Raw genomic sequence first — 24,483 nt, 5'->3', positions numbered from 1 at the left:
TTCATTGCCCGTGAGTGTATAAAGGAACGAAAGTGTTTGCGCATATGCACACGCTTGTCGGCGGTTCCATCTATATCAAAGAGTATATGATCTATTATATATTATGATTTAACAGTATAACAGTAAAAAATACAGCATTCGATTTAATTTCCATTTAAATGTGGCAAGGCAAATACGTATAAATATTGTCCCGACCAAGGGGGTTAACTGATATATGACGAAAAACTAAGTTTTGGAGTGCTGCTGCGCGAGCCACGACCCTATCTCGGTGTATTAAACGTGCCAATTGCTCAACAGCAGCTCTCGTTTGCAAATATTTGTCAAAGTAACCCTCCAGGGCATGGAACCGCGGCTCTTTACTTATCAGAAAAAGTTCTAAACCAAAGTGGCTTCCGGTTGTTATCGATACCATAATAAGTTATAATAATAAGTTATTAAAAACCTCACAATCGTCACCGATAATATCTTCATAATAATAGGATTGAAAAAGAATCGAAGAATATGTAGAGCGGATGAGACTTGTTGCGAAAGATCAGCTTCTTTAAAATACTTAACGATCTAAGTAGGTATTGCTTGGATATTGGTGGTTAGATTGTTTTAGTTCAAGGTTCCCGGTTTTGTGGCTTTATTTAGAAATACCTCATACGTACTTTTATGTACCTAGTCGTTAAATTCAACTACACTTAAGCAATAATGTATCATGCTGTGCAATTCATTTAAGTGTCGTCTCATTTGGGTAATCTTGGTACGGAGAACCAACGGAATAAAAAATATTCGAGGTTTGACGTTAACAAATTCGTTTAATTTCAAATGACATTCAGAATTAACTTTGTTAGTTTTATAGCGGGTGGAAATTTATCATTGAACTTTACGTAGGCAGGTAAATTGTATACAGTGTATTGTTTTTCGGACCCAACAAACTTAAAGGGATTCTACGACTAATATCATCAAAAACCCCCATATGTGGGGGTCTAAGTAACTTAAATTAGATTTTCTTCTTCTTTTAGAAAATCGTATCTCGAGATTTAAACGCCTTACGGACATGAAATAAATGCTTTTATCCGCAAAAAGTCATCCTCTATCCAATTAAAATATGCACAACTGCTTAAAAGTTACATAAAAAAAGTTCAAAGCAACTTTAAAATGGCCGCCATTTCTAGAATATTGAGATTTTACCCCACATATGGGGGCTTTTTCTCGATGAAATTACTCGTAGAATCCACCCTTGAAGTTTGTTGGGTCCGAAAAACAACACACTGTATATTTTACCCACTTAATTGTATATAATTATTTAGGTAACTTTTTTAATAAATCCAAATCTGAAATATAAAAAAAAACTAATAATTCATATCTACATGTAGGTATTGAATTGCACTACGGTACAAGTTTTTTAGCGATATGTCGGCCCAGTATTAGTATACAGGACTAACTATGTATGATTATATGTAAGCTAATCGTTACAAGGTAAGTATAGCAAAAGTCTTTGCATACAGGGATGGTCAATGCTACCAGAACTGAAACGACTTACATGTTATACCTACCTTACTTATAACAAAAGGATGATCTAAAGATAATTAAAAGATGTTTGAACTAGATGAAGCAACCTTTTGGCAGGAATCAAGGAGCTAAGCTACCATTACAGGTGTCCTAGATAAACCGCGATAACAGTTTGAAGATGTTATGCGATAATGCACAATCGACAAGAGCGGGGATACCAACTTTAAAAAGAAATAGGCGCCTCCACAGAGGTGAGAGTGACTGTACCGCCGCGACCGCCGCACGCACGCATTCGCGCGCGAGAAAGTTCGATTCGAGATTCGAAATTTAAATTTGGCGGCAACGTCAAAAATTTAAAAAATATCCCTTGAAGGACAATGAACTGTTTTTAGCGTTCCATTTTTGAATAAGGGATTGGATTATATAACTGGCTGGTTGAGGTGTAAATTGTCGTGGGTTGCACTTGTGTCAAGTGAAGTGACAAGGTGTGCAGTGTGTGAGTGACTTTCGCCGTTGTACAGGATGACTAGCAAACACAGCTTGAAGGTGAGTTTCATTATTTGCATGGAATGAGAAGATAATAATATGTGCAGCTTATTAATAATACTTCATCATCATCATCAGGGAGTAATCGTCTACTGCTCGATAAGATAAGTACATCACTATTAAAATAAATGTATAGCTTTAAAGCCAAATTGTTAATTATGTGTAAGCATAATTTAAGAAAATTGCTGGTTAGGTCTGACCGCTGATAAATTTTTACACTGCCTTTATAAGCTGAACCATAGACTGGTGTTTATAATCATAATCATTAACACATTTTAATAAACTTTTATCGAAAGTAAGAGTTTCCGTGACTCTTGCCGCTACCGGTTTGATGAATAACCGCTGCTCAGCTGGCGATATTTCAACGATAAGAAAGCTATAATTGTTTCAGTATACAATATAACACATACTTACTACAGGGTGTTGAAATTGTTTAACAACATTGGGTTAGGTACTTTTTTTTTAATAACATCTATGCATCCTTTCTACCATTAAATTGTGAGAAGACATGCATTTGACAAATCAATACCCAAACATCCGAATTAGGAAGTATACAGGGTGTTACAAAAAGGATATACTAAACCGAAACCTACAAATGCTGCACATGTAGGTTTCGGCTTAGTATATATACCCTTTTGCAACACCCTGTAGAGATGCTATTTATACATATCTGATACACTGAAATAAAGCACATTGAACCTATAATTTCACTAACCTTCTGACTGGGCTTGGGGTTAAAAAACATAATTTAAGATACGGTTAGCATTGTTGAATAAAATAAAATTATAGCTTAGAGTCCACAGTGTGTGTACCGTTGACGAAATTGTTCTAGCGAATTGACTTCTCAACTGAGTTAAAACTTAACTATATGACGACAATACATTCATTTAAACTTAAAATAAATTACGTCTAACAAGTGTTCACCTTATTATTAACTTGACTGTTATAGATTTATGGTGATTTGGCAAGGATAATAATAATTAACCTACGAAATATGTAGGAATTGAAACACAAACCGAACTCAGTATGTATATTTGTATACCCAATTACTGGATAAGCTAAAAATACTTAAGGATAATCTGTCATTTTAAATGTAAATATCAGTGGCGGATTTACCTATAGGCCAAAAAGGCCAGTGCCTAGGGCGGCAGATTTCGAGGGGCGGCAAATTTAGCTAAATTTTTTTAACAGTTTTTTTTTATAATTGTACTTGTACAACTGTACATAGTCCATATATAAATAAACGATTAATAAACGCACTGTAATGTATACTGAGGTATACTTTTGTATTTATGTGACCATAAAATTTAAAATATTCTAATAGTGTTTCAATAAAATAAAATAAAAAACTCGTAACACAGGATATTCGGAGCCTAGCATGAGCACCATCAAGTGCCTAAAATGGAAATTTATACCCCTGTTTTTACCCCTTTATCCATCCTTGGGGGTGGAATAAAATTCTGAAAAAAAATGAGACCACCCCTGAGCTCGACTCAATATATCAAAAAAAGAATTTTCAAAATCGGTCCATAAATGGCCGAGTAATCGATGAACATACATAAAAAATAAAAAATAAAACATACTTACATACAGACGAATTGAGAACCCTCCTTTTTTCGAAGTCGGTTAAAAACTTTTATCAAAACTGATATAGCATTTCGCATGACACTGTGCACACCGGTGACAAATTTTCTTGCTTAAAACGGGGTAAATACTATCTAAGATCTACTTTAAGACAAGAAAAGCTTAATAATCTATTTTGTGCATAGTCAGAACTCATGAAAAATATATGATATGACAGTATACTTAATTTATAATTTTGCAAAATTAAAATCGCCGAAGAAAATAAGTAATGTAAAATTATTTGAACTTATTGTCTGTCACCATTAACTAATTGTTACATATTTTTAACCGACTTCAAAAAAAGGAGGAGGTTCTCAATTCGTCGGGATCTTTTTTTTTATATTTTTTTTTATGTATGTTCACCGATTACTCCGCCGTTTATGGACCGATTTTGAAAATTCTTTTTTTTTTGTATTGCATTGAGCTCACAGGTGGTCCCATTTTTTTTTCAGAATTTTAGTTCACCCCCAAGGGTGGGTAAAGGGGTAAAAACAGGGTATGAATTTCCATTTTGGGCACCTAGTAACCGATTCTAATGAAATTTAGAACGTAAATATAGTTCTTATAACAAAAAAATATGATGGTGACCTTGAGCTGATCTGATGGTGGAAACGGAAGGCAGTCAGGGGAACTCCTCAACGGTATATAGCAACTACTTCGTGTTTAGGCTTGAATGATTCGTATTGATTAGTAGGACTTTTTGGTATCATTTGCACCTTACTTTTGATTGAAAATTATTGCAAATAAACTAAAAACTATAAAATAAAATAATAATTAAAAAAATTAAAAAACCGACTTCAAAAAACCACTAAAATGTAAGAAATAATTTAAGGTTTACACAAATTCTACTCGTATGTGACAGTTCAAATATACCTCAGCAGGAACTGTTCTTTTTTGAAGTTGGTGCCATATTTCTTTAGATTACTTGGTCACCGCACCAACATCAAAAAAGAACAGTTCCTGCTGAGGTATATTTGAACTGTCACATACGAGTAGAATTTGTGTAAACCTTAAATTATTTCTTACATTTTAGTGGTTTTTTGAAGTCGGTTTTAATAGAAATTGATTGTATTGTTTTTAAACTGTTAAGTGCAATAAACATATTTAACAAAAACAATGTTTGGTAAGAGTTGTTAGGTTAGAGAATGAGCCGTTACAGAGGTTGTAAGTCTTTAAAGCGCTTTAAAGTCGGGGTTTTTTTTTGTTTTGACAACAGTCTATATATATAAACGAGTTTATATCAAAATTAAACTTTCAGTACATAGCGGGTTGCAAAAATAATCTAGTCAATGACAGAAATATATAATTAAGTTCACGATCATCTAATAACAGGATTTAACTATTGAATTTCAAAAGTCAGTAGGGGCGGCAAAAATTTCATGGCCTACGGGCGGCAAATTTGTAAATCCGCCACTGGTAAATATAATTACATAGGTACTAATTAGTCGTTTATGTGTCATGTATCAAATCAAATAATTTGTTTAGTTACACCAATTAATCACATGATATGCAGTAGGTAGTATATATATATATAGTAGAGTAGGTGCATATTAGGAAGGATAGATTCTCGCACTAGGCATGGCGAGTATCGCGAGAAAAAGTAAATAATATAATAATATATATTTGAATACTAGCCACTATAAGTAGTTCTATACTTTATCCATAAACTAGTGATGTAACGAATATTCGCATTCGCATTCGCATTCGCGAATATTCGCACTTTTTTGGATATTCGCATTCGCATTCGCATTCGCAAAATTTTGTGCGAATGTTATGCGAATATCAGTAGGTACTTATTAGAAAAAACTAAATTTGAAAATAATGATAGGTTAACAAAATCAAATCCATTCGTCTTTACCTTTTTTATTACAAGTTACCCTCTTAATCCCATTACCGGTCTTACTTTATCATTTATTTACTGTGGGAAATGAAACTTTAGATAGACCGTATAGTTAATAGTTTCATAAGACCTAAACATACAAGAAACAGTTCCACTTAAAAAATGCAGACATAAAATTTTCTTAAATATTTAATAGGAAATTTGAATAAAATATTAACGTTTTTAGTGGGTAATATTCTGATGCGTCGTAAAATGAACTTAAATATTGCAGAAGTCGTCATTAAGTTATTTTTTGCACTTTGGAGTTGGTAATTTGTTGTTTTTCTTAATGGAATTTTTGCATTGCTCGTGAGTGTAAATAAACCCTTTAAACAAACAAAAAGCGTATTTTGACAGTATAGTGTCAGAGCAAGACAGCTATAGATTTAAATACGTGAACCGCACACAGTCGCAATGTGTCGTAACAGTTACGGAGGTAAATAAAGTGTAACTACTTAAAAAAAAACTGCGACTAGTATTGGCTAGTCTGATTCAGAATGCGCCTAGAACGGAACGAACAAGGTTGGCCAAAAGTAATCACCCTATTGATTGGGAGTTGCTCTCATTTGTACAAATGGCCGCCAATTTCAAATTTGTTTTGATGTTGGTGGACTAGACAAATGCAGAATCAGAACAAGTTCAGAAGCCATGGAGTGATATACTCTCCAAGAACGCGGAATAATTGTGTTTATTCAGTTTTCGGATCGCCTTTTTTTCGTTTTATCTGTCATTTCCCCCTGCAATTTCGCCCGATTTAACCGTTTCAGACGGTTTTTGTGTTTTTTTTTGAAGATCCGTGTTAATGTGAATAAGCACGTGTCTCTAGAAGCCCTTAAAGACAACATTCGACACAACGCGAGAATCTCTCGCCCGAATTTCTCGCTGAAGTGATGTGAAATGCCATAAAAGGAGCCCGTATGGCAATCAATTGTGACGGCGCCCATTTGGCCGATATCATCTTCTAGACGTTACCAATAGAATTGTAAAGGTTCAAATAAACATAATCAAAAAAACGAATAGACGTTTTTCATTTAAACGAAAAATTTGAGCCGAACAACATCGAATGACTTCTTTTGGTCCACCTTGTACCTATCTCATTCAGTGCGAGACTGCCCCCAAACCATACAAATGACGCCAAATTTGAACTGATTTGAACACAAACCGAATATTCGCATTCGCATTCGCATTCGCGAATGTCAATATCAGATATTCGCATTCGCATTCGCATTCGCGAATGTCCAAAAACTCACATTCGTTACATCACTACCATAAACCAACTGTCACCTAAGCTGTACCGATCAAGTTAGCCATCATGAAACTTGAGTAGATACCTAGATTACCTAGGTATGTTTGTATAGCAGCTAGACTAGACTATGTGTTTATAAATGTTCCACCGCATGAACCGGTCATTGCCCCGACGGGCCAGAGAAGTCGTTACATTATGTACATTACATATACATACATACGTATATATACATACATAGGTGAAATGACAACTTGCGTATCTATAGGCACAATCACATAAACACCTTTCGAACTAGATTGCCCGTCTCGACTAAACAAGGTTCATGACGACTTGCATGGAAGTAGGAATATTCTTACCGAAGATGCGAAGATTCTTATAAGTACATATAACTCTATAATTATGTATAACATATAAAAAGCTAAGAACTCTTAATTGGCTACAAATTTAGATGCAAATCAATTTATCTGTATCACGCATTTGTCAAACTAATAAAACCTTTCTTTACGATAAACTTTATACGAATACGCCGAAAGTTGGTTTGGTTATTCAATTGTGTTTTGTAAATGATTTGTGGTTTGGTAGCCCACACAAACTTCGTTTTTAATACTTATTAGACCAAAGTTTATGCGCAACATTATGCAAGAATACAATCTAAAAACTGAAAGCCTTCATTTTATTTAGCGTTATAATAATACGAGAATAATAACAAATTTAGGAGTGCGAAAGATTCGAGATGTTATGTAAAAATCCTTTCCATCAAACTACCAAAATATTTACAACCATTGTGAATATTTACAAATATTTGTATTACCTGAAAGCTAGGTAAATTCACGTACATTACTTATGAATGGATTTAATTAAACTCTGTCATCTTCATCAGTCAATAAGGGGATAAAAGGAGCGTTTTTATGTCAATATTGAATCAACACAGTCTCCCTTATTCAGTTAGGATAGTTAGGAAGGATTAGGATTACCGGCTATTTGTCGTTGATAGAGGGTACATCCATATTGGACCCGTTCCACATTCGATCCGTTTAACCTCCGGCCCGTTCAACATCGAACCAATTCAACATTCAACATGTTGGCCTATTCATAGTATTTATGTTTTGTTTTTAGCTATTTCAGCTTGCCGATTGTTTAGAGCTCCTATGTACACAAAAAAGAGGTTAAAATAATACCTATTATGTAAGGTTACAGAGATACTAATCTGTTACATAATAGAAAAAACGATTATCTCAGATGTCACGCTTATTGAATGCTTGTGAGAGGCTATTTACCATCTCTGCATGTAGGTAAGGTCAGGCACGTGACCCGATGATCCGTAGGCTGATAGGGCATTTTTTTTGTTAGACAATTACAAAAAGCTGCACAGCTTTTCAAGCTAGGATGGCAAGCTATTGTTTTGTATGCTAGCAATGGCTTCGTGTATAGTGTAGACTGAAACTATCTGTCTTCATTTCTAAAACCTTCAGCCCGCTGCAGCGTAGGATGTCGAGGATGTCTCATTTACATTTTCAAGTTATTGATATCCTAACTTGGAATAAGGTTACCCATGCCCAAATAGCAAAATACATTATACGTACCAGACGAAGTGGCAAATTCATATTAAGGTATTGATGGTTGATACAAAGAATGACTGACCATGGCTAGCTAATTCGAAACCTACCATTAAGATAATATATCTTTTTCGTCACTATAGGTTTCATAATTAGCAAGTGACTTAAAAGTTTATGCAATATTTTATTCTCAACTGTATAGTAATAAACAGTTTTATTTCTATCTAGGTAGATAATTACTAACTCTAATTACCCATATGTGCAATTTAAAACTTTGCATATCTTAAGACTTTTATTAATCGTTAAATATTGCGTTGTCATTTGTGCAATCGTTGGTCTCGGGTTTCTTTATTTAGGTTTAGATACAATTTTACTGCCTTATCGTTATTTTTTTACCATAGGTACTCAAAAATTGCAAGACATCGTTACTGTTGTAGAATATTTACACACATTTCTCATCGTTAATTTTAATTAATTAGTTTACTTTTACCTCTGAAAATAGTGGAACCCTGTAAGGAAATCTCCACGTAGGTAACTTCCTATTAGTCAGCGAGTCACTTCTACGTCCACCTCCAGCCATGCTCCATGCATCGAACGAAAGCAATACGATGCGGTTTTGCTTTCTGCCTTCGAATCATAGTTAATGTTTCTAAATGTATTATTATGTATGTTTGAGTTCATAATATTATGGACAATAATATTCTTACAATATTAAAGGAGGATCGAGACAATTATTGTTATTAAAAAAAAAAAAAAAAAACACGCACTCACGCCTTGTACTAATGTACTCCCTTGCGGGGTAGGCAGAGGTGCATTGCTGCACCCACTTTTCGCCAGAGTGTTATGTTAGTCCCAATGTAATAGGGGGCGGGCCTATTGCCATTTTTCGGGCACATCCAAGACCCGAGAACAAATATCTGTGTTTAAACAAATATCTGCCCCAGCCGGGAATCGAACCCGGGACCATCGGCTCAGTAGTCAGGTCACTAACCACTACGCCATTCGGTCGTCTTATTGTTATTATTTTATTTTTAATTATGATGACCTTCTAATTTTTTATTTTTATTTTATTTTATTTTAATATTGATCTATTGGATGACAATAATACTTAATGTACTTCAGAGAGTAATTAAGCTTATACTATAGTAGTAGTCATCAGTCATCGTCACATCTCTGAAAAGAAAGAAAGAAGAAAGAAAGCATAAGCATTGCGACATAAAGCAAAACGTTATTAAAAAGCATAGCCTTATGGTCTTTACGTATATACAGGGCTGTTGCAAAAAGGGTATACTAAGCCGAAACCTACATGTGCAGCATGGTATATCTAAGCCCGAAACTGAAGTCAGAATTTGAAAAGTCGCGAAAAAAAAATTTTTTTTCATACTAACTACCTACTCGTTTGTTAGTCACGTGACTTTTTACTATGGAGAATGACTATTTTTTTTCGCGAATTTTGAAATTCTGATGTCAGTTTCTACTATTTTTACAACAATGCATTTTTAGGTAATGACTCGTTATGACTTTGAATCGAAATTGAATCAGCTATACAGGGTGTTGCAAAAAGGGTATACTAAGCCGAAACCTACATGTGCAGCATGGTATATCTAAGCCCGAAACTGAAATCAGAATTTCAAAATTCGCAAAAAAATATATTTATTTTTCATAGAAACTTTGCTGGTCACGTGACTTTTTACTATGGATTTTTTTTTTTTTTTTTCGCGAATTTCCAAATTCTGATTTCAGTTTCGGGCTTAGATATACCATGCTGCACATGTAGGTTTCAGCTTAGTATACCAATTTTGCAACACCCTGTATAAGCTACAACATTTTGAGAGGTCTTGAACAATATTAAAGATTATTCGTACCTTATTGTACCGTAAAATCACAAACATAGGAACATTATTTACGGTAGGTACTTAAAGGTTAAATTTATGATCTATTAAAATAACGATGATAACGTACAGTATAACGAACGAAAAGCTAAACGAATCAAACAAAAGATACTGAATGTGTTAATAGAACTGGTCCATATGCCATATGTGAATCATGTGCTCCTACTTAGATAAGATAGCCATTTATTTAACTCGTTTTTTACAATTTACATGCATATACATTAACAGAAATCATAATATAATAATTTATACATTTTTTCCATTTCATTACAAATTACTAATTAAATTATATCATTAAAAAAAAAAAAATTATATTAATAGCATTCAAATTAATAGATTAAAAAGAATATGAATTTAATTTCTATTAATTAATTATTAATTTTACATAAAAAATAAAAAATTCACATGTAAATTAATAGGTACATAATAACTCTCATAAGTTTAAAAAACAATAATAATCTTGAAATAATATAAAAATTGAGAGATTATCTGTTCTTAGTCCTTCCAGAGGACAGTGGCCTCTCGCTCACAGGCTGCGAGCAAGGATAGTCATGATCACCCTCGCTGACCAGGCTTCTCTGGGTGATATAGGCACTTAATGCCGGATCTAATTTTCCCTTTCTACAGTTTTTTGAGTAGCAAATTCCGATCCCATCTTTCTCCAAACATTTCTATTGGAGGCTTCGCGCCACCATACAGGATGGAAAGCTTTTAGTTCGTCGGACCATCTTATTCGTGGCCTGCCCACGCTGCGTTTTCCATCTCGCGGTATCCACTCTATTGTTAGCCTCGTCCATCTGTTATCTTCACATCTCATTATATGTCCGGCCCATTGCCATTTCATTCGTCTTGTGGTGGTAATTATGTCGTCTATTTTTGTGGTTTTTCTAATCTTTTCGTTTGTAATTCTGTCGTGCTCCTACTTACTTGCCCACAAATAATAGTGTAGACTTAGAAATAGGAAGAGCTATGGAGCCCGCAGCCCGCGTTCAATAAACTCTACCTTCCTATGTGGCATTAGTTAATATTACCTTGCGGTTGCAGCCCAGACGATATGTTACCACATCGCGGATACACCAAGGTAAAACACCAACTAATAATTCACCACACCCCTTTAAGTATTAGTATTAAGCTCATGTTACACTCAACAAAAATACCCAACCAAAGGAAGTAGCCAATAACATCTTTGCAACGTACAATTTCACGAGCAACCGCTTACGCTGATTGGTTCAAATTAACTCAAATGCGACAGTTTTTTTTTCTATGTGTTGACACTGCACACCACATCGAAATCTATTCGGTAGGCCCACGGGCCTTAACACAACTGGGTAAGGTCTAAATTGGGTGGAAAAAATGGAGTGTGTGTTTTATTGCACTTCCACAGTGAAAAGGCATCGGACCATGCCATTGCTTAATGGGTGTCTTCAACGAAAGAATGGAAAATATAAACGTAAGCGATGTTTCAATACGACGGTCGATTGACATCTGAGTTTTAAATAACATAGAAAGGAAAATACTAACTACTGCATTGAGTTTCTGTAAATTATATATGGCTGAAGCTGAAGTGACAGTGGGATGGTTACTATGTGCCGGAAAACCAACATCTACGTAACTTCTTTGGGGTAGACGAGTTCTGAAGAACCTATGTGGGCTATGATATGAACAAGCAAGCCTATGTTTTTACCTTGGACGCTTTTTTGATTTTACGATTTACGCAAAAAAAAACACTTTGCACTTCTGTTCAATGACCAATATGAATGAAACAAATTATAAAAGCTGTATGCATAAAATAAAAGCGGTTAAGCCCTACGCTGCAACGTCACAAAGATAGGTGCGGAGATATTCCAAACCTAAAACCATAGAGTATGGAGGGTACATCCGAGTCGTTGTTCTATGCCTAAAACCTCTTTCTCGGTCAAGGGTAAAAAAGGTAAAAGGACTTCTTCCTGTCACTCCAAATCGAACTACCTGTGGTATCGTAAAGCGTAAGTTGACCAACCAGTAGCACTTTCCATTTCATTCCGGTGGCGTGGCCGGAACTGCGCGTGTGCGCCATCACGAAATGTGAATTTAAAAGACATCAGGCTGAAATAACTGCAGTCTATCTGAAATCATAAATACTGCTCCAATTCACTGAGGTGTGAGAGGTTAAAAAAACTGTTTTATCCATGTTGGTGTTGTGATTGAAAGTGGTCTAAGCAAGTATTTAAGCACATTATATTCAATGCACGTTTCCCAATTTCTCTCAACACTTTAACAGCCCTTTAATCTCAATCATTCTAACAACGCGATGTTATTGGCCATAAATCACGCTTCTACACATTGCGGGTCCCCGTTGCGTCGTTCTGATTGGTCGCTCATGACGTCACACAGCGCAGCCGCCGCCGCCGCCGGCGCAAAAACTTTCGCTTTTCACTGCCAAGGCTTACCGATGTTCACAGACTATTTGTTTACACAATTAACCGTACTATCGAGATTACGAAATGATATTTGTTTAGAATGGACGTTGAATAGGAGACGGGTATGACTCTACATAACTTTGGTAAACTATGATTAAATTTTAAAGTGAGAAAAGGAAGTCAAACTGAAGAGCTGTTCTGATTTCTCAACTGTTTGATCTGTCTGCTAACATACTTCCAATATGATTTCTCAAGCAATAAGCACCAAAAACGGATTACGCGATGCTTTAATGAGTGGAAAAATGGCAGACGAAAGCAATAAAACCGAATGGTACGTTTACTCACATCGTGAACCGACGCACCGATTGACTCGTTATGTTCGCAAGAAGCGATACAATAACCGCGTTGCGAATCATTCGGTCGTATCGTAATCTTATTATGCGATTGTGTGCGTCTTGCACTCTTGTTTTATCACGCTATTTAGGTTTGTTTGAAATAGTAATGATGAGCTGCTACTGCGGACTAGTGCGTGCCTTGCCCTGATGGTAGGCATTATTAATTACCAAGGCATCGATACGATAGAAACATTAAATTATTATGTTTTTACTTCCATTAACACTATCCTACTTATTATAGGTTATGGCTGTGTATAAAAATCAGCCATATCAAAGAATCAAGTTACCTAAAATGTGGGCCAGAATCATCTATGTTTCCATTTCACCTTCATCATCAACCAATTATCGTTCACTGCTTAACATTGTCCTACCACTATCGAGGAGCACCACATCAATCTGTAGTCGTCCCTCCTTATCCTACAACAACTACTACAATCTCCTTATCATGGCAAGATGACGATCACCACCCACGGTTATCTTACACGTATTCTGTGACACGGGCCGCGCAGCACAAAGGAGACCAAAACGTCTGTCCCGCACTCGTATACGCCCCTGTGCCCTACGTGATGTGCGTCCCAATAAACGCCTAGACTTATCCTAGCTCACAACTCCCTCTCTTGCCCCCAGCTCTGGTTATGCGTGGCGTGCCTGGCCACCTCGCTGGCGGCGCCGGCGCTGCAGCAGTACCAGTACCAGCCCCTGGAGATGGACATCATCGACCTGGCCGCTATCAGCCGCATGTCCCCGCAGCAGCTCGAGAGCCTGGCTGAAGGTCTGGCGGCACAGGAGATGATGAGGTAGGATTTGGATGAATTATTCTGGAAGGGTGTGATGCGAGAGTCGTGGAGTCAGTCAGTCGTATGGATAGAAGCTTAGTAAATACTGTGACTGCTTCTTACCTAACCAATTCATACTTTTTGAGGGAGTTTATGAGGTGAATAGTTTATGAGAGGTCAAGGTTGGATTAGTAGAGCACTATAATAATCGATTACAATAGATGAACAAGGCGAGTGTGATTTATATAACAGGCAAATAATCCCACTGCTACGTGATTTTAAAGCCTTTCAAGAGCACCACAACACTCTCCTTCCTTAACCACAACCGTCTATCTTCAATCATCAACAATAAACTAACAGCACAATATTCCAGGACAAAGAGGTCGTCAGCAGCCGCCCTCACCTCCGTGGTGTCGAAGGCGTCTGGAGCCTCGTCGTCAGGGATCGGCTCGAAGGTCGGTCTGCTCGGGCAGGCCTCCGCCGGAGCCGTGTCCTTCATAGCCTCGGCCTCCAGCAAGTCTGGACACAATGATGAGCATGGATATAATTATGAACCTGTAAGTGGAATGATCAATAAATTTGTCTTACCCCTAGTATTTGGCCATATAATATACAAAAATGTTAAGTTACTATTTGTATAATATGTGGCCACATCTATAAGTTATTTTTACAGCTTGTGATAAATCCACGTGATTCAAAAATGAAGGTGTAGGTTTGTCTGCATCTATTCCGTTAAATAAACTCAAAAGAGAATATTCTAAATGGATGTTATCTTAGCATAAGACAAGCACGACCAATATAGCAGTCCATACTACGGGCCCAATGAAAAAATAATTACAGTCCTAAAACATCAACAAACCCTTTCACAGCACGACAGCAAAGTCGACTACTGGGGCTTGAAGAAGTCGATCCTGTACACGCTGTTCCAAGCCGTGAAGGCCATCACTGGAGGAGTCACCATCCTCAAGGGACAGCTGATCAAGGGCGGCGGCGCGCTGGCTTCCACTCTTGGCAAGGTGATCTCAGTGAAGGGAGACGCCGTCAGCAATCTGGGCAAGAAGATCGTCAGCTCAGCTGCCTTGAGCCATAAACCCCATTGTGAGTACACCATGAATGTCACATAGTTCTGATTCCTCTTATTCTTAGGGATGGTTGGCTATTACAGTGGGCCATTGTGGCAAAATATCAAGTCTGTGGTAGGCTAGCAGCTCAGGGTGCGCCAACCTACCGTGTAGGTGTGGTACAGTCGATATGTCATACGGGGATGTATCTTTCGTGCACCCAGTTTTTAATTATCAATAATGGATGTTTTGTAAATATCGCAATGCATGATTGAAATGCGAAAAACGTGCACAATGTAAAAAGTGATAGTGAAACTCATTGTAAAAAACTGTGTAATACAAAACGCGGAATCAACGGACTTGTGGGATAATCTTTTGTGCACACTACAACAAAGACGAAATGGTCACAGGTTCACAGGTCAACAATTACAGCAATGCGGACCAAATCATTGTTTCGTCCATCAACAAGTTCTCATTGGGAAATGTAATCGTTTTCTAACAAACCCAAAACAACAACAGACTGTTTTCAATTCAACACTAACTGTCTTTCAAGCTTAAATTTAGTCCACCCATCAATCAATTACGATACTCGTTTTACACAGAATTCATTACATCAGTGGTCGTACCAGGCACCTGTTGCAATTTATATCATACTTTAATCCATCTAGTATCTACGATTGCATATTCAAAATACCCACTCTGGAAAATACCCACATTTATTAAGCAACGAGTAAGCATAAGCCTAAATAAATTCAATAGGTAAAGTGCAACCATTCATCATCTATCATCCGTTCATTGATCATGCGAATACAGAACCGACGAGCTACAGTCACCGAAATTAAAGGTCCCAAATATCAACCACATAAAGATCGATCCATAGTACCATAAACCCATAATACTCTTAAGCACATACATGACTCTTGGCCACACAAACAGTCTTTCATTCCCACATTCCAGCCACAGCCGTGTACGGGCCTCCGCCTCCAGCCCACATAGAGTACGCTCCGAGCGGCTACGGGGCCCCCACGGCACCCGCGCACTACTCGCACATAGCACCCTCAGCCCCCACCGGGTATGCGGCCCACAAGTACCCTGCACCTCTTGACGGTAAGTTTCAGACACCTACATAGTGTAAGAAGAGTTTTTGTATAATAAGAGGGAGAAAAGAAGGAAGGGTTGCAACGAACAGAGTGTTATGATAGTAATCGTCAGTAATTTAGGTATCATACCCTGCCTCAGAAAATGTCAAGTTGAGGACAGTTCATGCTTGGGTAAATTAGCTCACGTGAAACATTGCCTAGGTTTCTTAAAACAAACTGACGGAACCATTGACATATTATGTAGATATTTGGATAATTATGTCATTGTATGATGGCTAGCAGCATAGGTCTTAAGAGTAATAGCTGTTTGCGTTTCTTGGCCTTTGAACGGTAGTTATTAAGACGTCAAATGTAAAGACATTATTTATTAATGCAGGCCACACAAATGATTTTATCTTAAACGTTACACAAGAGTACACATACGCAATCAAAGTAAATGTATCTAGTTAAAGTATGTACTCAACAAAATTGAAATATTCATAGAATTGCGAATGTCGTTCATCTAGTCAAATCAAGTTTGTAAATACGCATTAAATGTATAGGGAAATTGCAAAATAAAGTCTAAAATTTATTGTTATAGGTAAACATCTCTGTGCTGAAACAGTTTATGCAACGTCCCAGTCCTTTCTCCTTTATAGAATTATGTAGAATACACAGAGATAACTGCGTGCCTTCATGATTCATGATTATGTAAAACTATTAGTGCAATTAGTAATATTCCGCCAATTTAACAATTGTTGTTCAAGCAATTGCTTAAGTTTTAAAAATAATCTAGTTGAGGTTATGAATAAGGACAACCACAGAACAATCAGTAAACATTACAGTAACTAAAATAATTTTTACTTTCATCGGCTTAACACTCTCAACAATAATATGGGTAGATTAAACAAAAACAATAGCGCACTTAATACAACACATAACGATGTAAGCGCTATAGCCGTTGTCTTACATAATAGATTCAATTGTCAGTGTAAAGTAACGAAGCGAGACTTCTTCAAACAACATGTAATGACCAATTTTCAGTTGCGTAGCGCAGATGACATAAAAACTTAACGCAAACAACTTCATACTCAAACTGACAAGATCAATCGGATAACATTCAAAACAGACTACTCGATAAGTAGGTCATTGCATTTCGATTATGTTAAGTCTATACGAGCCAAATACCGGCTGTAAACACTTTCCCTTATATTTTGACACACATTACGCTTAAAAATAGATACGAAAACGGGAATTTACGTAGATTAAATTAATATCATAGTCGTATCAAAATGTCCTAAGCAATCATGAGATTATTGCCTAAATAATAATAAGTAGGTAGGTAATAGAGCATTATAAAGAAGATAGCTCTATCCGAAGATGACAGAGCATCCCAATTTAGTCACGTATGTTATAGCATGCTCTGAATCACGGCATGCGTGATTCAGATGGAAATGTATGCGTTGCGTTCAGCTCCATCTGATATATTGAGTAAGTGGGATACTTTATGCGTGTAGTTGTCAGAAGTTATGCAAAAGAGTAAAATAATATGAACCTACCAAGTTACAGTTATCACAGTACTCAATACCCGTACAATCCAAAACGATAATCTCTCAGCAAGTAAGACTCCTTTTATTGATAAGTTATTTTGAGAAAATAACTTTTTACTTTTATGCCAATGATTTGAAATGGAAGTAATACTTTATAACGATAACGTTACATGCAGTTAAAAACTCGGCGCTCGTTGTTAAAACAAGCCGTACGTCGCAAATTTTCGCAGTAATTTTGTGTTAAATTGCCATTTCTCAGTTCCTGTACGAAAATGTTTAACATCTAGTTACTAAGTAATCTGAGTAAACTACAAAACTTTGTTAAAGATTTAATTTTATGAGTGACAATATACTTTTTTGTATGTTTTAACAAATAATTTTCAGAGCTTATAGCTGTATCATCTGTGGTGGATGACGAAAACGAGGTCGAACCACCGCCAGAACCTCCTGTAGCGTTATACGAAGCTTATTACAATTTAATAGAAGCTTTATGGTAAGAAGTAGACTGCGCCCTTCTTTGTAGTTCTCTGCGTGTTTATCGTTTTTAGCTGTAGACGCATGTATTGTATCTTGACGATATCCTTGTCTCGTTTCTGTACTTCTGCAACAATTTCATCGATTGCCTCTTCATCTTTCTAAATCTCCTGCATTTAGAACTTTGACCTCTCCACTCTTGTATGAATTCTAGTCCGGTTCAGATGTTTTTCTTCCGTAATGAATACCCAAAGAGTCGCGGTCGGTATTTACATAAAATGCGACTTTCGCTTTCAAGCGGAAACAAGCGCTTGCGTCGTCGGGCAAAGTGACGAAACGGAGGTATATGACACACAAATAACTGTGTCTGTTAAAAATTACCCAATAATTTGGTGTCACTTTGGTAACACATGTTGCATGTGAGTTCTTGTAGGTTATCCTTTTAGGCCAATTAAATATACCTTGCCTTGGCAATGTTGCCTTCGTAAATTTCATATATAACATATTAGGCTGCGACATAGGAGATACTTATATTTGCCGTCTTATAGATATGTATAAAAATGATAGACAATAAAAATATACAGAACTGAGACATGTAAAAGGTTTCTTTTTAGTATTTTATTATTGGTAGGTACTTCTTACTTTCAACGGTGCGTGTGCGATTTAGGAAACGGTAATTACATTTCTTAGATCTTCTAATTATCTTGGTGATGCCATCACAGAGACTTCATCAAGCACTTTTGTCTTTGACACCGACGATAGTAAAAGTATGGGAAAGAAAATAATGTGCACAAAGTGAGATCGCGCGGTAAACAAGTTTTTGTATTCTTGAAGACGGCTTTAGAATCGTAGATAGATTTATCGTAAATCAAATTTCTATTTAAAGAAGGTAGGTAGGTAGAAACTTTATTCAATTTTGTAAGAAATATTTAGTCTTGTTTTAACAAGACTACTTATTTTTAATCTGTGACTACATTAGATATTGAGCTATTCCGAAGGCGTCAATTTTAATTTTTGCACAATCAAAATGTAAAATTATTTATGTAATGTAAATGAACGAATGCGTAAAGATTGAATTGGTGTAACTAACAGATATTGGTTTAAAGAAGAAAGAAAGAAAGAAAGAAAGATACATTTATTTGACACACTGAGACAGAATAATAAGACAAAAAATAAATAAAAAGAAACAACAACAAAATAAAGAGAATACTTAATATAGAACAAACAAAACAAAATAAAGGTTACTGTCCAGAGTGTCAAAACGGCACCAGCTCAGCATATGCTATGGACCGTGAGGCCACAGCGCTGGTTTTCAGCTGGCCCTTGTGTTGACCTCAGTCACGAACGCGAAGTTGGTACTATATATAGTAATTATGATGGGTTGTGTTATGTGATGAGATATTAATAATTACATAGGTTATAAGTGTGGAAAGAAATAAATAAATAGTGGGTGAGACAGTGTTTGTGTAAGGTAGATAGGTATATAGATAAAATGTAATATGTACAATCTGTATCAAATGTATTAAGTAATAAATATTAAATATTAGAAAGGGTAGAATGAGTAGAAATACAAAACATAAACTAAAAGTAAATAAAAGTGCACAATAGTAGTAGATACTATTAGCCGGTTTACAATGCCAGCCGATCATGGTACCGCCTACTTACTTATAAGTTTACAGTTACGGTTTACATACTAAAATGTCAATTGTTATGTAAGAATGAGAATGACCGCAGGTTTGGTTGCGTAATTGCAAACAAAGTCTGTTCCTTGTGGGACAAGTTGAGCTTTAAGTAACAAATGGATTTAATGTTAATAGAATACCCTTTATAGAAGAATATACAGGGTAGAATTTGATCTGGTACTGAGCCACTTTCATTCTGTGAGCATAAAATCACGAAAAATAAATATCTGTAAGTATATAGACGTACATGTCTTCTTTCGCTTTGAGGAAGCGAAAGAAGTATGTCAGGATCGTGGCACGTGGAGATCCATAGTCTCTGCCTTCCCCTCTGGGAGACAGGCGTGAGTATATGTATGTATGTATGTATGTCTTAAGACAATATTTTAGATAGATAAGTAACACTTATAAGTTACACTTATAATATAAATTTCTTAATTACCTAGTTGTTTACTAATTATTGAAGCATTTATAATTAATTCAGAATCACCCAATGAAACAATCGCTGGCTCCAATGCATACAGCACAGAATGGCCCGTCATTGAGCAGTGAAAGTACTCTGCAAGAGCATTATGTCATGGGCAGAACCCGTTTAGTCACTGCTAGTGCCGGGCCCACTTATCCCTGTTACTGTATGTTGGGGCAAACATTGGAACAGTAACGTAGACTTAAAATTATGTAGTTCATAATTTTAAATCTTTTATTGTAACTATACTTGTACCGTATTTTAAGAGACTGAAAAGTTATCCATAACTTAACAACTATTTAACTAATCGGTCCAAAAAAACAAAAATAACTAACAATGAAAATACCCAAACCATAACAAATTACAATTAGTAGGTAAAGTGTCTGTAAGTTCAGATATTTCCCATACCATGGCATTGCGAGTGTCGAGCCAACGACCTCTCGCGACAATGATGACATTGGTTGCGGTCGAACTTTCAACCTTTGATGAGTGTCGTCTCTGTGGCTTCCTGCCTTCCTGGTACCCAGATTGCGGATGTAGGCTACATCTGGTGATCTATTATTGTTACATCTGTCGTGCAAAGGAAATTGCGGTTTCATTGTTTCAGATTCATGAAGATTTTGCTGCTGAACAAATAATTTTATCGTAGTAAATTAACTTATTCGACTTACTAAACGTTAGTTACAAAGTTTTTTTTTAAATATTTTTGGTAAACGCACCCAAAAATGGTTATGCTGATAGGTTGACCGAGTTGTTTCGAAAGTAAAAGTAGTATACCAGATGGAAAGGGGACTCGTTACGCTACTTTTGGAATGCACCCACTAGTATGACCTTGTTTGTTGGCCAACTTTTAGAAGATGCAATGTGTTGGGGTCGAATCGATTCAGGTATTGCCTAACGCGGCCAAACGTTGACATGGCCGAGTGAACTCTGTAGGTATTAATTTTCAGTTATTATAAAACTGTTTTAGCATAAGTAATGAACGAGCGGGGCACCAGAATTTTCAAGTAGGAAGTCGGGGCGGTAGTGACGCAACGCTTACTCAATGTGGTGTCGGCGGTGAAAGAGCCTCGTGAAAGGATGCCACTGACACCGCCCGCAGTCCACTTAGGAGAATATTGGCAATTACGTGACATGATACAGTTCTTAATAGAGGCCGGAACCATTTGCGCTACAAGATGTATGGCTAGATGGACCATCAACCTACGTGCGCAACAATACGTCGTCATAATCATCTGATGTAACGTACTCAAACAATGCCACTCTGATTACTGTCTACCTTCCCTCTTTTACTGTCCCTGTTACCTACCAATTGAACTAATAACAGAATACACTTTCTAGGATCGTCAGCTGCTACTCTGAACCAGATCATTCCACTAAACTTTCGCAGAATAGGTACTTCAATTCACGCCACGCACACACTGAACCTAGACTCTGACCTGACCCCGATTACAGGACTTAGCAGAACTGTATAGACTTATCGTGACCACTGTTTCTGAGACAGGGCGAAGCAAACTGAACGGAGTGCATGCGGGGCTGGTGATACTGACGCCGCTGGCGGAGACCAACGAGGTGCAGCACGTGGCGGCCACCGCGCACCACACGCCGCTGGAACCACCCTCCTCCCTCCTCCACTCCGCCTTCAGCGCCATCAAGAACGTGTTCTCCTCCGCCGCCCCCTCCTACCCCCCCGCTGAGCTCCACGAGCAGCCCCCTCCACCTCAGCCCGCACCCCCCTTCAGGCCCATGACGTGGGGCGCCGTCAACTCCTACGGGGAGCCGGCCACGGTCGATAGCTTCACCGACTACGATCCCAGAAACCAGCACCAGTCTTTCGACTATGCGTCTTCTAAGAAGTCGTCTGTCCCTAAAATTCCTAGTGTGCAGCAGCATGGTCTTACGCCGGAGAAGTTGCATAAGATCTCTGCTAACTTGGATAAGCTGGCTCACATGCAGCTGCAGAGGTCATCCGAGGAGCTCCCTCGGTTCGACGCGGTGAGCGCGTACCGGCAGCTGCTACAGGGTGCTCGGATGCCGTTCCTACCGACACCCGTTGTTTCTGATGCGGAGTTGGGCGTGCTCCCGGCCGAGCTCCTCTCCCCCGAACCACCCTCTCCCTCCCCTATGACCACGACCACGACCACGACCACGACCACGCCCGCGCCTCCGACCACCACGACGCAACCCTCGGAAGAGAAAACGCGCCGAAGAAAAGACGTGAAATACATCCTGAGAGGAAACAAGATAGTTGTAGTTTGAAACTTTGGACTGTCGACTGTGACTTTTGACTGATTAGGTATGTGACTGCGACTGCCGACTAACTTGACTCTTCGACTTGCACTAACACTCCACACTCTCCATGCATGAACCTCTACTGTAGTTAGAAGTAGATGGTAGCCCGTAGAATAGTCAAGTCAATTACTACCTGTGACTCGATAAACCCATGAAATGGTATAACAATGCCAAAAACATTATTAATGCAAAGTAATTAGGTAGATTGGGTGGTAAATTGAAAATAACAAAAAAGATCCGTGATGGAATTATGAAATGTAGCGATTACCTAACAGGAGTCTCTGAAATAGCACTATTAATTTTATTAACCCACCTACAAGGTAGAGCCTAAATTAGCTTTAAAAAGGTTCAGTATTTTTCGAACCACAAATAAATATGTATAAGAACATCAATTTAACTTAGTAGCTCGTAATTCCATCACATAATGTATGTTTTCATATGAACTAATGTATTTTCCCTATATTTTCAGAGGTACCTGTTCAAAGTGCGGTGTTGGGCGCCGAAGAACTTCAACACTATTACAATTACCAATACTAGAACAAACATAATACATAGTTACTTTTTAGGTTATACATCCAGTATAAGCTGAGCTACTAGAGGCAATAGATAATAATTCATGTCATTGCGATCATGAGTAAAAAGTGCAATTAATGTTATTTTAATAGAAAAGACAAGTGGCTGACTTTTCAATATACAGTCAGATAAAACTTTCCAGCTGAATAATGTAAATGCTATCGCGTCTGAAATACTTAGTTAGACAGTGACAGCGATTTATTATTCCTCTGATAATATTTTAAATCAGACTTATGAGAGTTAAATGATTTAAAAAAACTGTATTGATAAAATTAAAGGCCAATTAAAATTAAAAACTTATAACATATTTGTAATCAAAGTAACGCTTGGTTGTATAAATAAATCTCAACCTAAGCAATATAGTTAAGTACCTATATTGTTATATTAATAGCTTAGCTTCAAACTAGAAAACACTGGAGAGGTATCTAAGGTATCTTACTAGAGAAGAAACAAAGAGAAAACGTGGCTTCGTGTGAACAAATGACAAACGAAAGAAAAAGTATTCGGAAAATAACTGACGAAATTAGCATTTACGATGCTGTAATATTTAGTTTGTTTACTGTAGCTTATTTAAGTAGGTATTTAAATTAATGTTTAATGAGTAGGAAGTGCGATATTTAATCTTATTCCTGTGTGTGATCTAAATAAAATCCGAATAAATCATTCAATCAAAATATTACAATGTAAATAGATAGGTACTATGAATGTTATGAACTTACCCATATCTAAGAATTACTCAAGATGATGGGACTTGCTTGACTCATTATGGTATCATAGCTTTGTACATGTTCCGACGAGGTAAAACAACTGTAGGTATTATTGAACAAAATGTACATAAAAATAATGCTCAATTAGGAAATTATTTATAAAATACAATGTTATATTATTTTGTAAATAAATTATGTGGGAAATTAAGTTGATGGGTTTTAATTGAACTATTGAAAACATTTTGTCTACGCTAATCGCTTTTGCAGAGGTAAGATTATTGGCTACTTAGGTATCTTCTAGGTATTAGGTAGGTTAGGTATATCTACTTAGGTACAGTCGAGGAGACGAAATTTTACATGTACACACGGCAACGTTAAATGGTTGGCAGGGCACACTAACGTAGGTAGTGTATGTGTGTGTCGGCGACGTCGACGTAATTATTTAGTTCTTGGCAACCCACACACGGATATTGTAAGCATGTAGTTGTGCCAGTGATAATGATTCATTGTTTTTATGATATGAAGCAAAATTTTGCAATGCATTGTAATAGATTGAATGGCTCAGTTGGTATGATACAAGACTTACAATAATCGGTATTTTATTTATTTATTTATTTTATTTTAGGAAAACTTACAGCACAATTTAAAGGTATAACAATAGAATGGGCAGTAAAAGGCCTTTTACAAGTTTCCACTGATAGAAATAACTTAATAATATTTACGCTAATACAAGTAGAAACTAAAGTAGGTACATTAACATATTATCTACGCCTAATCAAACGTACTAAACTGT

The 24,483-nt window shown here is 36.9% G+C and overlaps 1 protein-coding gene across 2 annotated transcripts; it reads left to right on the top strand.

Annotated features, from left to right (window-relative positions):
* Positions 1 to 1,668: 1,668 nt before the first annotated feature.
* On the top strand, positions 1,669 to 23,178 carry LOC105394118 (SKI family transcriptional corepressor 2). Of its 2 annotated transcripts, XM_048622927.1 has the most exons (7): positions 1,669 to 2,043; positions 13,661 to 13,830; positions 14,183 to 14,366; positions 14,679 to 14,907; positions 15,828 to 15,977; positions 21,623 to 22,414; positions 22,880 to 23,178. In XM_048622927.1, the coding sequence occupies exons 1-6, from the start codon at positions 2,020 to 2,022 to the stop codon at positions 22,375 to 22,377; spliced, it is 1,512 nt and encodes a 503-aa protein (XP_048478884.1). In that variant the 5' UTR covers positions 1,669 to 2,019; the 3' UTR covers positions 22,378 to 22,414; positions 22,880 to 23,178. The 2 variants fall into 2 exon arrangements, with proteins under 2 accessions (XP_048478884.1, XP_011564260.3); XM_011565958.3 differs by lacking the exon at positions 21,623 to 22,414 and having other exon boundaries at positions 1,745 to 2,043.
* The last annotated feature ends 1,305 nt before the right edge of the window (positions 23,179 to 24,483 follow it).

The sequence above is a fragment of the Plutella xylostella genome, chromosome 9, assembly GCF_932276165.1.
Source record: "Plutella xylostella chromosome 9, ilPluXylo3.1, whole genome shotgun sequence".
Lineage (NCBI taxonomy): Eukaryota > Metazoa > Arthropoda > Insecta > Lepidoptera > Plutellidae > Plutella > Plutella xylostella.
The sequence above is the reverse complement of the archived record's forward strand: the minus strand, read 5'-3'. Positions and strand labels throughout refer to the sequence as shown.

Bases quoted from the DNA above. Each gene is read 5' to 3' on its own strand.
- LOC105394118 (XM_048622927.1), top strand. From the start codon at position 2,020: ATGACTAGCAAACACAGCTTGAAG. The intron at 2,044-13,660 runs GTGAGTTTCATT...TCTTGCCCCCAG, and splicing joins CTAGCAAACACAGCTTGAAG to CTCTGGTTATGCGTGGCGTG. The intron at 14,367-14,678 runs GTAAGTGGAATG...ACCCTTTCACAG, and splicing joins ATGGATATAATTATGAACCT to CACGACAGCAAAGTCGACTA.